At 47.5% G+C, this 14,948-nt stretch overlaps 1 protein-coding gene across 3 annotated transcripts in view; it reads right to left on the bottom strand.

The window, feature by feature from the left end:
* Positions 1-364: 364 nt before the first annotated feature.
* Positions 365-14,948, bottom strand: part of zfyve26 (zinc finger, FYVE domain containing 26) — a 104,338-nt gene continuing 89,754 nt past the window's right edge. For 2 of the 3 annotated variants that reach the window (XM_071382505.1, XM_071382504.1), the window contains exons 36-43: positions 11,335-11,556; positions 10,672-10,869; positions 9,944-10,161; positions 8,172-8,328; positions 7,415-7,474; positions 5,969-6,151; positions 4,466-4,516; positions 365-3,225 (exon numbers count right to left, since the gene is read on the bottom strand). In XM_071382505.1, coding sequence (XP_071238606.1) covers positions 2,995-3,225; positions 4,466-4,516; positions 5,969-6,151; positions 7,415-7,474; positions 8,172-8,328; positions 9,944-10,161; positions 10,672-10,869; positions 11,335-11,556 — 1,320 coding nt within the window. In that variant the 3' untranslated portion in view covers positions 365-2,994. Of the gene's footprint in view, positions 3,350-4,465; positions 4,517-5,968; positions 6,152-7,414; positions 7,475-8,171; positions 8,329-9,943; positions 10,162-10,671; positions 10,870-11,334; positions 11,557-14,948 lie in introns of all 3 variants that reach the window. The other variant, XM_071382506.1, reaches the window with a different exon arrangement.

Raw genomic sequence — 14,948 nt, forward strand, 5'->3', positions numbered from 1 at the left:
TATGTTTGTCTACGGAGATTGCATGGCAGTGTGCTCGATTTTACACACCTGTCAGCAACAGGTGTGGCTGAAATAGCCGAATCCACAAATTTGAAGGCGTGTCCACATACTTTTGTATATATAGTGTATATTGTTAATATTATGATTAAAGTATTGAAATGTGATTGTCATGTCATTAACATATTATTACGGTGTAATCTGAGGGATTAAAGTGAGAAATAAAAATGTTTATTACGGTGTAATCTGGGGGATTAAAGTGAGAAATATAAATGTTTATTACGGTGTAATCTGAGGGATTAAAGTGAGAAATAAAAATGTTTATTACGGTGTAATCTGGGGGATTAAAGTGAGAAATAAAAAAATGTATTACGGTGTAATCTGAGGGATTAAAGTGAGAAATAAAAATGTTTATTACGGTGTAATCTGGGGGATTAAAGTGAGAAATAAAAATGTTTACGGTGTAATCTGAGGGATTAAAGTGAGAAATAAAAATGTTTATTACGGTGTAATCTGAGGGATTAAAGTGAGAAATAAAAATGTTTATTACGGTGTAATCTGGGGGATTAAAGTGAGAAATATTTTTTTTTATTACGGTGTAATCTGAGGGATTAAAGTGAGAAATAAAAATGTTTATTACGGTGTAATCTGAGGGATTAAAGTGATAAATATAAACATTATAGTGTAAACTCTGGGATCGCTTGTTAAAGTGAGAAATAAAAAAAAACGGGCAATTATGTAAACAAAAGAGTTACAATTAGACAATATGTTGTTAAATTGATCATGAATATAACAAATACGGCAACAAAAAATCCCTTTTCTAATGCGACATCTCTTGATTGATTAAAGTACGTGTTTTGATACACTGACAGAAGGCCTGTGACACATCTGACCCTCGCATAGGACACAGAGGTCAAAGTGACCGTCTGTATCCAAAACGGCATCCTATTCCCTATTTAGTGCACTACTGTTAAACTAGGGCCTCATAGTGCACTACTGTTAAACTAGGGCCTCATAGTGCACTACTGTTAAACTAGGGCCTCATAGTCCACTACTGTTAAACTAGGGCCTCATAGTGCACTACTGTTAAACTAGGGCCTCATAGTGCACTACTGTTAAACTAGGGCCTCATAGTGCACTACTGTTAAACTAGGGCCTCAGTGCACTACTGTTAAACTAGGGCCTCATGGTGCACTACTGTTAAACTAGGGCCTCATAGTGCACTACTGTTAAACTAGGGCCTCATAGTGCACTACTGTTAAACTAGGGCCTCATAGTGCACTACTGTTAAACTAGGGCCTCATAGTGCACTACTGTTAAACTAGGGCCTCATAGTGCACTGTAGGGAATAAGGTGCCATTTGGGCCGCAAATTGTCACACACCAGAACAACGGGAATAAAGTACAAATATGCAAAACACGGTCACAGCAACGTGGTTCCTGGTCAAAGACAGATACCATAAAAACAAATATGACACAGACAGCTACGATAGGCTTTAAGGGAGACAATAATATTGACCTGTAACATTACAAGGTACCACACCTCTTTATCATGATCTAGAATTGAAACGGTGTTTCAAAGACCTAAAACATATCCAGAGAGTCCCTTTACTAAATCCAACTCGTTCCAAGTTTTCGTTGTATTCTATATAAAGCTCATCTTTATTCTAGTTATCTTAAAAGCCCTTTCAGGACCCCAAATGCCCTCTGAGGGAGAAAGCAAGAGACTCATGATATTGCTAGCCTGGGTACCAGTCTATTTGTGTGAACGTCCCACTTCTTGCCACTCGGTGTCCTTGCCGTGCCAAACATATGACACCGAGTACTAGTAGTGGAATGTTAGCAAAAAAAACAACAAAGAAAACAGGTCTGGATTTCAGGCTAGGAAATATCTCCTTGGGCAGACATTTTAAGGGGGTTAACTAGTGGCAGGTCGAGCTGATAAGACAGTAACAGACATCCCTTCTAATGAAACCCACTCTCCTTTGACATTCAAAAAGTTCAGAAACTCTTAAATCATCAATATAATCGACACTTGTATCTTCTTTAAAAGCTCTTGACAGGCTTGTAAATACCAACACTTGTTTTCTTCTTTACTTTCACCTGCTTGACAGGTTTACATGATCATTCTTTACATAAAGAGAAGAAGGAAATAAAATAAAAAAAGGGTTGGAAAAGTTACGAATTATTTACATTAAATCAAGTTGTTTATTTTGTGACAAAGAAATATATTACTAGTCTTGAAGGTTAGTGAAAACAAAAGATAAATCCATTTTTAACTGAGGTAGGAGATACAACTGAAGAACTATCGTACACTACTGCTTGTGCTATTACTCTGATATATGTGTCTTCTGTGCTTATCCCAGACGTCAGTTTTACTAGATAAAGTGGTCAACAACTCACAATTCAGTGTGGTTAGATTCATCCCAGTCTCGTCTGGCTGTAGTCAGTCACCTCTCCAGATGAGAGAGACAGTCTCGTCTGGCTGTAGTCAGTCTCCAGATGAGAGAGAGAGAGAGACAGTCTCGTCTGGCTGTAGTCAGTCTCCAGATGAGAGAGAGAGAGACAGTCTCGTCTGGCTGTAGTCAGTCTCCAGATGAGAGAGTTGGCACAGCAGTGTTTCACTACTTTCAGTGAGGAGGAGGAAGAGAGGAGAAGAGGAGGAGGAAGTCACTCATAACCCCACACAGTCACAGAGTCCAGGCGTCTTGGTGTTCCACTCGTGGCGTTTCTAGTTGAAGTGCTATCTGTTATTTCCTGATGATGTCTGGTTCCCCATGTTGTAGCCTGAACTAGGTTTCTCCAGAACAACGATTACATCCGGGTCGTGTTCATTAGTGGCACGCAACAAATAGACAATATTGTAATCATTTTTTTTGCAGCAGACAACTAAAACGAGCATTTCTTATTAGACGAGTCCTGGTAGTCCATTCCCTGGTTCAGTCCGTTTTCTTCTGTTTGGTGCGTAATGAACACGGCCCATGTTCCCCCCATGGGGTTACTTGGCGTTGGGTCGGCCTTGTTTTGTAGCTCCCGGCGGAGGCGTCGTTCTGACCCTGTCCTTGTGCTCAGACAGCCACTGGCAACAGATGTCCTGCATGACAGAGTCTCCGACGCCCTCTGCTGCCTGGAGGACTTCTTGAACCAGCGGCCCGGCCCTGGCTGTATCCATCTTTACAGCTAGAAGATAGGCCGCTCGCAGTTTACTCACCTGCAGGTAGGCCTTAATCTACAGAGACAGATTACAGGTAGGCCTTAATCTACAGAGACAGATTACAGTCAGGCCTTAATCTACAGAGACAGATTACAGGTAGGCCTTAATCTACAGAGACAGATTACAGGTAGGCCTTAATCTACAGAGACATATTACAGTCAGGTGTTAATCTACAGAGACATATTACAGTCAGGCCTTAATCTACAGAGACATATTACAGTCAGGCCTTAATCTACAGAGACATATTACAGCCAGGTGTTAATCTACAGAGACATATTACAGCCCAGGTGTTAATCTACAGAGACATATTACAGCCAGGTGTTAATCTACAGAGACATATTCTAGCCAGGTGTTAATCTACAGAGACATATTACAGTCAGGCCTTAATCTACAGAGACATATTACAGCCAGGTGTTAATCTACAGAGACATATTACAGCCCAGGTGTTAATCTACAGAGACATATTCCAGCCAGGTGTTAATCTACAGAGACAGAGACATATTCCAGCCAGGTGTTAATCTACAGAGACATATTCCAGCCAGGTGTTAATCTACAGAGACATATTCCAGCCAGGTGTTAATCTACAGACACATATTACAGCCAGGTGTTAATCTACAGAGACAGACATCACCAGAATGTTGGAGGGTTGTAGAGAGAGAGAGTGAGGAGACGTGGAGAAGGAGGACTAGACAGGAGACGATGAAGAAAATAGATATGGGGTGGGAGATGGTGAGGAAGAGGAGGACAGGAGAAAGGACATGGTGAGGGGGAGGAAAGAGAGGAGGAAGAGAGGAGGTGGTTACCTTGTACAGATGGGAGGTGAGGAAGAGGACAGGAGAGAGAGAGGAGAGGAGGTTACCTTGTACAGATGGGAGATGAGGAAGAGGACAGGAGAGAGAGGAGAGGAGGTTACCTTGTACAGATGGGAGATGAGGAAGAGGACAGGAGAGGAGAGGAGGTGGTTACCTTGTACAGATGGGAGATGAGGAAGAGGACAGGAGAGAGAGAGGAGAGGAGGTTACCTTGTACAGATGGGAGATGAGGAAGAGGACAGGAGAAGAGAGGAGGTTACCTTGTACAGATGGGAGATGAGGAAGAGGACAGGAGAGAGAGAGGAGAGGAGGTTACCTTGTACAGATGGGAGATGAGGAAGAGGACAGGAGAGAGAGAGGAGAGGAGGAGGTTACCTTGTACAGATGGGAGATGAGGAAGAGGACAGGAGAGAGAGAGGAGAGGAGAGGAGGTGGTTACCTACCTTGTTCTCTGTGCTCTTTGTCTCCAGAATGAGACACTCCAACTCCTTGGCCTTCATCAAGATAAAAACAAAACTTTATTAACACCATCTCAGACAGTGACAGTGCGAGGAAGGCTGTGATTGGTACACTATTGGGTAACATCTTACTGACAACTGGCAGCTATAACGCTTTATAAACTTATTATAAGCATGTATTAGCCTTTATAATGTCTTACAATATAAGGGTTATAACATGTGATGTCTATCAACATTTCACAAATTAAAGTGTTGTAGACTACTAAAGGACGAATGCCCTACTGAAGTCTGTACATGGCAGTGGTGTAAAGTACTTAAGTAAAAATACTTTAAAGTCATTTTTTTGGTTTCTGAACTTTACTTTACTATTCATATGTTTGACAACTTTTACTTCACTACATTCCTAAAGAAAAGTAGGCACTTTTTACTCCGTACATTTTCCCCTGACACCCAAAAGTACTCGTTACATTTCGAATGCTTAGCAGGACAGGAAAATTGCCTAATTCGTACACTTATCAAGAGAACATCCCTGGTCATCTACTGCCTCTGATCTGGCAGACTCACTAAACAGAGAACATCCCTGGTCATCCCTACTGCCTGATCTGGAGGACTCACTAAACAGAGAACATCCCTGGTCATCCCTACTGCCTGATCTGGAGGACTCACTAAACAGAGAACATCCCTGGTCATCTACTGCCTCTGATCTGGAGGACTCACTAAACAGAGAACATCCCTGGTCATCCCTACTGCCTCTGGTCTGGAGGACTCACTAAACAGAGAACATCCCTGGTCATCCCTACTGCCTCTGATCTGGAGGACTCACTAAACAGAGAACATCCCTACTGCCTCTGATCTGGAGGACTCACTAAACAGAGAACATCCCTGGTCATCCCTACTGCCTCTGATCTGGAGGACTCACTAAACAGAGAACATCCCTGGTCATCTACTGCCTCTGATCTGGCAGACTCACTAAACACAAATGCTTTGTTTGTAAATTATGTCTGAGTGTTGTACTGTGCCCCTGGCTATCCGTACATTTAAAAAACAAGAAAATGGTTCCGTCTGGTTTGCTTCATATAAAGGAATTTGACATTATTTATACTTTTACTTTTGATACTTAAGTATATTTAAAACCAAATACTTTTAGACTTTTACTCAAGTAGTATTTTGCTGGGTGACTCACTTTTACTTGAGTCATTTTATATTAAAGTATCTTTACTTTTACTCAAGTATGATATTTGGGTTCTTTTTCCACCACTGGTAAATGGTAAACTGATTTATTTGAAAGAGATTGTGGGCCCCTTATCTGTAATGCGCGTCTGTGGGGCCCCTTATCTGTAACTCACGTCTGTGGGGCCCTTATCTGTAACTCACGTCTGTGGGGTCCTTATCTGTAACTCACGTCTGTGGGCCCCTTATCTGTAACTCACGTCTGTGGGGCCCCTTATCTGTAACTCACGTCTGTGGGGCCCCTTATCTGTAACTCACGTCTGTGGGCCCCTTATCTGCGATGGAGACACAGCTGAGTATGATGACATCACAGTCGTTCTTGGTGGCGGTGCCCGACTCGCCCACACACTTCAGCAGCTGGCGCACGGCCCGGTACTGACGCTGGCGCACAAGCCTCTGGCCCGCACGCACGTACACCGTCAAGGCTTCCAGCTGGAAGTCCTGAGGAGAGGAGAGGAAAAACCCATGTTTCATGTTTTAACAAATAAATAATGTACACAACCGTTCAAAAAGTTTGGGTTCACTTAGAAATGTTTTTATTTTATTGGACAAAAAAAATAAGTTTTTCTTTCAAATAACGAGGGCATTTCTAAGTTACCCCAAACTTTTGAACAGCAGTGAACATGTTGACAATGTTCATAATATATGCAGGGGGGGGGGGGGGGGTCCCCTTCTTTTTTTTTGACAATTAGTTTCATCTTTTTTAACAAACACAAAAACGCCCACTCTTCAAAACATTCCCCCAAGGTGATCATCATTAGGTCTTCCAAAATCTGTCAAATATCTGTTTTGTTGTTTAACTTTATACTATATATCAAATCTAAAAGTTGTTAGTTACTTGGTCCTCTTGCTTCTCTAAACTCATTCTAGTCGATTCATCAGTTACTTGGTCCATGGTCCTCTTGTTTCTCTAAACTCATTCTAGTCGAGTTGTTAGTTACTTGGTCCTCTTGCTTGTCTAAACTCATTCTAGTCGAGTCATCAGTTACTTGGTCCATGGTCCTCTTGTTTGTCTAAACTCATTCTAGTCGAGTTGTTAGTTACTTGGTCCTCTTGATTGTCTAAACTCATTCTAGTCGAGTCGACAGTTACTTGGTCCATGGTCCTCTTGTTTGTCTAAACTCATTCTAGTCGAGTTGTTAGTTACTTGGTCCTCTTGCTTGTCTAAACTCATTCTAGTCGAGTCGTCAGTTACTTGGTCCTCTTGTTTGTCTAAACTCATTCTAGTCGAGTCGTTAGTTACTTGGTCCTCTTGTTTGTCTAAACTCATTCTAGTCGAGTCGACAGTTACTTGGTCCTCTTGCTTGTCTAAACTCATTCTAGTCAAGTCGTCAGTTACTTGGTCCATGGTCCTCTTGTTTCTCTAAACTCATTCTAGTCAAGTCGTCAGTTACTTGGTCCATGGTCCTCTTGTTTCTCTAAACTCATTCTAGTCAAGTCGTCAGTTACTTGGTCCATGGTCCTCTTGTTTCTTTAAACTCATTCTAGTCGAGTCGACAGCTACTCCTCTCTGTGTTTCGGTCTCCATATCTAGTATTTGCCATAACAGGTAGTTGCCAACATAACGTTTTAGTTATTTCTTGACTTTAAAGTCAAGGTATTTTCTATTTAAGAGGAATGTTTTAGTAAAAGAAAGGAAATGTCAGACGTATCCACCTCCTCCTGATCGCCATGCCAGAAATCACTGAGAATAATGTCTCTTACCTGTATGACTCGGTATGCAATACCAAACCCCTCTTCAATGTTCTTTCCTCCCAACATCACCTGCAATGTAAATGCAATGACACGATGTCAGATGTAGCCCCACATTATTCAGTGAGTTATCTGTTAACAACATCAATACGATCTGTTAATAGCACAAGCACTTAAGACACTACCATTCTGTTTTATGGCCCAAGTGGCACGCTATACTCCCCGTCTAGTGCCCTAACGCCCCCGTCTAGTGCCCTAACGCCCCGTCTAGTGCCCTACACCCTCCGTCTAGTGCCCTACACCCCCGTCTAGTGCCCTACACCCTCCGTCTAGTGCCCTACACCCCCAGTCTAGTGCCCTACACCCCCCGTCTAGTGCCCTACACCCTCCGTCTAGTGCCCTACACCCCCGTCTAGTGCCCTAACTCCCCGTCTAGTGCCCTAACTCCCCGTCTAGTGCCCTAACTTTCCGTCTAGTGCCCTAACTCCCCGTCTAGTGCCCTAACTCCCCCGTCTAGTGCCCTAACTCCCCGTCTAGTGCCCTAACTCCCCCGTCTAGTGCCCTAACTCCCCCGTCTAGTGCCCTAACTCCCCGTCTAGTGCCCTAACTCCCCCGTCTAGTGCCCTAACTCCCCGTCTAGTGCCCTAACTCCCCCGTCTAGTGCCCTAACTCCCCCGTCTAGTGCCCTAACTCCCCCGTCTAGTGCCCTAACTCCCCGTCTAGTACACTACTGCCTATCTTTGAGAAGCTTTGCAGGGGGCAGGCTCACCTTGCAGGCTACATCGATCTTCACAGCGCTGGGGCCGAACAGAGTGGGAGGAGTGCTGGAGGAGACAGAGGGGGTGAGGGCAAGCGTGGAGCTGGATGTTTCACAGTGATGCAGGAACCGAGTCACCTCCAGCTGGAGCTCTATAGTGTTCATGTGTCTGGTTCAGAAAACAAAGGGGAACGTTACATGATAGCAGCCTCACGACAGCCTCACTGCAGCCTCACTGCAGCCTCACTGCAGCCTCACTGCAGCCTCACGACAGCCACACGACAGCCTCACTACAGCCTCACTACAGCCTCACTACAGCCTCACTACAGCCTCACTACAGCCTCACTACAGCCTCACTACAGCCTCACTGCAGCCTCACTGCTCAGGAGAGATGGCTGCACTACGTAATTAAATCAGTTACGGTCACATCCTTTCACTTTACAAGCCCTTAACCAACAATGCAGTTCAAGAAATAGAGTTAAGAAAATATTTACTAATTAAACTAAAGTAAAAAATATTATAAAAACGAACAATAAAATAACAATAACAAGGCTATATACAGGGGGTACCGGTACCGAGTCAATGTGAGGGGGTACAGGTTAGAAAGGAGATGGCTGCACTATGAAATGGTTCAGTTATGGTCACGCGAAGATGGCTGTCACCACCACCTGGATATATACATGAGGTAAAAAGGTAAATTTCCTGAAGAAAATGTGTATGCTTGCTTCAGCCGTCTAAACGTTTGAATTGCTAGTCTCTGCCTCCCTCTAGACCCCGGCCCCTCTAGACCCCGCCTCCCTCTAGACCCCGGCCCCTCTAGACCCCCTGGCCCCTCTAGACCCCCTGGCCCCTCTAGACCCCCTGGCCCCTCTAGACCCCCTGGCCCCTCTAGACCCCCGGGCCCCTCTAGACCCCCGGGCCCCTCTAGACCCCCGGGCCCCTCTAGACTCCAGGGCCCCTCTAGACTCCAGGGCCCCTCTAGACTCCAGGGCCCCTCTAGACTCCAGGGACCCTCTAGACTCCAGGGACCCTCTAGACTCCAGGGACCCTCTAGACTCCAGGGCCCCTCTAGACTCTGCCTCCCTCTAGACTCTGCCTCCCTCTAGACTCTGCCTCCCTCTAGACTCTGCCTCCCTCTAGACTCCAGGCCCCTCTAGACCCCGGCCCCTCTAGACCCCGCCTCCCTCTAGACTCCGCCTCCCTCTAGACCCCGCCTCCCTCTAGACCCCGCCTCCCTCTAGACCCCGCCTCCCTCTAGACCCCGCCTCCCTCTAGACCCCGGCTCCCTCTAGACCCCGGCTCCCTCTAGACCCCGGCCCCTCTAGACTCCGCCTCCCTCTAGACTCCGCCTCCCTCTAGACTCCGCCTCCCTCTAGACCCCGCCTCCCTCTAGACCCCGCCTCCCTCTAGACCCCGCCTCCCTCTAGACCCCGGCCCCTCTAGACCCCGGCTCCCTCTAGACCCCGGCTCCCTCTAGACTCCGCCTCCCTCTAGACCCCGCCTCCCTCTAGACCCCGCCTCCCTCTAGACCCCGCCTCCCTCTAGACCCCGGCCCCTCTAGACTCCGCCTCCCTCTAGACCCCGGCCCCTCTAGACTCCAGGCCCCTCTAGACTCCAGGCCCCTCTAGACTCCAGGCACCTCTAGACCCCGCCTCCCTCTAGACCCCGGCCCCTCTAGACTCCGCCTCCCTCTAGACCCCGGCCCCTCTAGACCCCGCCTCCCTCTAGACGCCGCCTCCCTCTAGACGCCGCCTCCCTCTAGACGCCGGCCCCTCTAGGCTTACCTGGACACATCACTAGAAGACATCTTCTTTCTGAAGGAGTTAGAGGTGCTCCTCTTCCTGTTAGTGCTGTTGGTACGTGTTCCCTGTTGCTCCTGAAGGTAGGTTCTGAGGTGCTCCTTGGCCCGAACCAGCCATCTCCGCTGGTCTCCCAGCTGTACGTAGGACACGACGCCGTGGGTGAAGAACCGGATACACGTCATGGCCGCTCGTACGTGGTCCTGACATGAGGGAGGAGAGAGTCATTCTATTTCTAATCAGATTCAGATCTTATTATCTTATAGAGGGGCTGCACTGTTATTCAGTTCTTTATTCTAGAGAGGGGGGTGGTGGTGGAGAGGAGGAGAGGAGGGTGGTGGGGGAGAGGAGGGGTGGTGGAGAGGAGGAGAGGAGGGTGGTGGGGGAGAGGAGGGGTGGGGGAGAGGAGGAGAGGGGGGGGTGGGGGAGAGGAGGAGAGGGGGGTGGGGGAGAAGAGGAGAGGAGGGTGGTGGGGGAGAGGAGGAGAGGAGGGTGGTGGGGGAGAGGAGGAGAGGAGGGTGGTGGGGGAGAGGAGGAGAGGGGAGAGGGGGGGGTGGGAGAGGGGGGGAGAGGAGGGTGGTGGGGGAGAGGAGGAGAGGGGGGTGGTGGGGGAGAGGAGGAGAGGAGCGGGTGGGTGGGTGGTAGGAGGGAGTGGAGGAGAGGACAGGGGGGTGGGTGAGAGGAGAGGGGGCGTGGAAGGAGGACAGACTAACCATCATGAACTGTTGTAGCTGGTATAGTGTGTGGAAGTGTCCCCGCCGCTGCAGCAGTTGACAGGAGGACAGGAGGTATCGGCTGCAGACCTCCAGGTCTGTATCTAGAGTCTCCAGTAACCCCTGCAGCATCCCCAGACGACCCCTCTCCAGACTGGGCTGCAATATGCCCTCCAGGAACACCTCCTCTGGACATTCCTGGAGGGCCATGGAGGGAGGGACAACTGTTGAACTCGTGTCCCCTTGGTGATGAATAGGTTTCTAATATCTATAAATGGTTTGAGTATACAGTTCCAGGACAACCGATGCGATCCGGCTCGAAGGACCACAATACCTTCTTTATTTTAAATCAGGCAGATCACTTAAATCATTTCTTATTTATCATGACAACCTGGCTCCACCTTAATACAACAACAACAAAATAAAATAGCATTGACCTTGAAGTTCACAGTAATGAGATAAGATCTCCGTGACCATTAATAACCTTGACCCCTAACCTCTGACCCCTGACCTTGCTGAGCAGGTGTTGCACGGCATCCTTCATGTTGTCATGTCTCATGAGGAAGCTGACCAGGGCCAAATCATGACCTCTAACCCCTGATTATTAACCACTGAACCCGTCATGACCCCTAAACCTTGACCCCCTAACCTCTGACCCCTGACCTTGCTGAGCAGGTGCTGCAGGGCGCCCTTCATGTTGTCGTGTCTCATCAGGAAGGAGACCAGGGCCAGGTGAGTCCCGTAGCTGGACAGGTAGTACAAGCTCTCTTGATACAGGCTGCTGCCCTGACCCTGACCCCCCTCTGGCCAGTCCACTGATCCTCCAGGCTCACAAAGAGCTTCCTCAAGCTCCCTCAGAGACCACAGGATGTCCTCACTGAAAGACTGATACACAGAGCGAGAGACAGAGAGACAGAGCGAGAGACAGAGCGAGACAGAAAGACAGAGAGAGGGAGAAAGAGAGAGACAGAAAGACAGAGAGAGGGAGAAAGAGAGAGACAGAAAGACAGAGAGAGACAGAAAGACAGAGAGAGGGAGAAAGAGAGAGAGGGAGAAAGAGAGAGAGGGAGAAAGAGACGGAGAGGGAGAAACAAACACACAGTGAATGATGGTACAACAACAGAAAGAGTGGTTGGTTGGTTGCATAACCTAGTGACAGTGTTACATAATGTCTCTTTATATCCAGATCAACCTGTTTCTATTTATTTTACCTTTATTTAACTAGGCAAGTCAGTTAAGAACAAATTCTTATTTACAATGACGGCCTAGGAACAGTGGGTTAACTTCCTTGTTCAGGGTCAGAACGACAGATTTTGACCTTGTCAGCTCGGGGATTCGATCTAGCAACCTTTCGGTTACTGGCCCAACGCTCTAACCACTAGGCTACCTGCCTCCCCCCTCTAACCACTAGGCCACCTTCTATACTTAACAAAAATATAAACGCACCATGCAACAATTTCAAAGATTTTACTGAGTTACAGTTCATATAAGGAAATCAGTCAATTAAAATAAATTCATTAGGTCTTAATCTATGGATTTCACATGACTGGGAATACACATATGCTATGTTGGTCTCAGAGCTTGGTGTGTGGAGCAGAAAGCCAGTCAGTATCTGGTGTGACCACCATTTGCCTCATGCAACGGGACACATTTCCTTTGCATAGAGTTGATCAGGCTGTTGATTGTGGCCTGTGGAATGTTGTCCCACTCCTCTTTAATAGCTGTGGGAAGTTGCTGGATATTGGCGGGAACTGGAACACACTGTCATACACGTCGATCCAGAGCATCCCAAACATGCTCAATGGGTGACATGTCTGGTGAGTATGCAGGCCATGGAAGAACTGAGACATTTTCAGCTTCCAGGAATTGTGTACAGATCCTTGCGACACTGGGCCTGTGCATTATCATGCTGAAACATGAGGTGATGGTGGCGGATGAATGGCATGACAATGGACCTCAGGATCTCGTCACGGTATCTCTGTGCATTCAAAATGTAATTGTGTTCATTGTCCGTAGCTTATGTCTGTCCATACCATAACCTCACCAAGAGGCACTCTGTTCACAACGTTGACATCAGCAAACCACTCGTCCACATGACGCCATACACGCGGGTCTGCGGTTGTGAGGCCGGTTGAATGTACAGCTAAATTCTCTAAAACGACATTGGAAGCGGCTTATGGTAGAGAAATTAACATTCAATTCTCTGGCAACAGCTCTGGTGGATATTCCTGCAGTCAGCATGCCAATTGCAAGCTTCCTCAAAACTTGAGACATTTGTGGCTTTGTGTTGTGTGACAAAACTGCACATTTTAGAGTGACCTTTTATTGTCCCCCAGCACAAGGTTCACCTGTGTAATGATCATGCTGTATAATCACCTTCTTGATATGCCACACCTGTCAGGTGGATGGATTATCTTGGCAAAGAATAAATACTCACAACCAGGGATGTCAACACCTTTTTGGACAATTTGTTTTGAGAAATACGCTTTTTCTGTGTATGGAACAATTCTGGGATCTTTTATTTCAACTCATGAAACATGAGACCAACACTTTACCTTTACCTGTGTTTATATTTTTGTTCAGTGTATTTGTTGTGAGTATAAAGCTTCACTGTAGCCAAGCTAATAACTCAACATCTGTTCAGTATGAAGCAATAATTTAACAAAGGACAAACTGTTCTAGCAGGACTGTTGGGGCTGGGCAACCCACTGGCTGGGCAACCCACTGGCTGGGCAACCCACTGGCTTGGCAACCCACTGGCTGGGCAACCCACTGGCTGGGCAACCCACTGGCTGGGCAACCCACTGGCTGGGCAACCCACTGGCTGGGCAACCCACTGACTAGACAACCCACTGACTAGACAACCCACTGACTAGACAACCCACTGACTAGACAACCCACTGGCTAGGCAACCCACTGGCTGGGCAACCCACTGGCTGGGCAACCCACTGGCTGGGCAACCCACTGGCTGGGCAACCCACTGGCTGGGCAACCCACTGACTAGGCAACCCACTGACTAGGCAACCCACTGACTAGGCAACCCACTGGCTGGGCAACCCACTGGCTGGGCAACCCACTGGCTGGGCAACCCACTGACTAGGCAACCCACTGACTAGGCAACCCACTGGCTAGACAACCCACTGACTAGACAACCCACTGACTAGACAACCCACTGACTAGACAACCCACTGACTAGACAACCCACTGACTAGACAACCCACTGACTAGACAACCCACTGGCTTGGCAACCCACTGACTAGTTGGTACAATACTGTTGACCAGAACCCTATTCCCTATATAGTGCACTACTGTTGAGTGGGAACGTCAAGACTAGGTCTGATGTGGGAACGTTAAGACCGAAGACTAGGTGTAATGTGGGAACGTTAAGACCGAAGACTAGGTGTAATGTCGGAACGTTAAGACCGGAGACTAGGTGTAATGTGGGAACGTTAAGACCGAAGACTAGGTGTAATGTCGGAACGTTAAGACCGGAGACTAGGTGTAATGTCGGAACGTTAAGACCGAAGACTAGGTGTAATGTGGGAACGTTAAGACCGAAGACTAGGTCTAATGTGGGAACGTTAAGACCGAAGACTAGGTGTAATGTCGGAACGTTAAGACCGAAGACTAGGTGTAATGTCGGAACGTTAAGAACGAAGACTAGGTGTAATGTGGGAACGTTAAGACCGAAGACTAGGTGTAATGTGGGAACGTTAGACTTTTTCCACAGGGGTAACAGTGAACACCACTGTGTGCCCAACAATTACATAACTGGTGGAAAATAAGACACCGAAACTGGGTACGTGCTGGGCACATCGAGGGCACAGCGAGGGCACAGCGAGGGCACATAGGGCACAGCGAGGGCACAGCGAGGGCACATCGAGGGCACATCGAGGGCACATCGAGGGCACAGCGAGGGCACATCGAGGGCACATCGAGGGCACAGCGAGGGCACAGCGAGGGCACAGCGAGGGCACATCGGTGAACGTAAACAATTAAGGACGGCTATGTTCCGTGTGGCTCAGTTAGTATGAACGTGGCATGGCAGCGCTGCTACCAATGAGAGAGAGACACACACACACACGCACGCACACACACACGCACACACACACACACACACACACACGCACACACACAGTTGTGGGTTCAATTCCTGCAGTCATCCTATAGACATACTAAAACCGCTCACTGTCGTAGCATAGGCTTTTTCTTTTTGAAAAACTCCATAGTGACACTTCTGTAAGTCACTTGAGATAAGTGTCTTCAATATACTATTA

The sequence above is a fragment of the Salvelinus alpinus genome, chromosome 34 (assembly GCF_045679555.1).
Source record: "Salvelinus alpinus chromosome 34, SLU_Salpinus.1, whole genome shotgun sequence".
Taxonomy (NCBI): domain Eukaryota; kingdom Metazoa; phylum Chordata; class Actinopteri; order Salmoniformes; family Salmonidae; genus Salvelinus; species Salvelinus alpinus.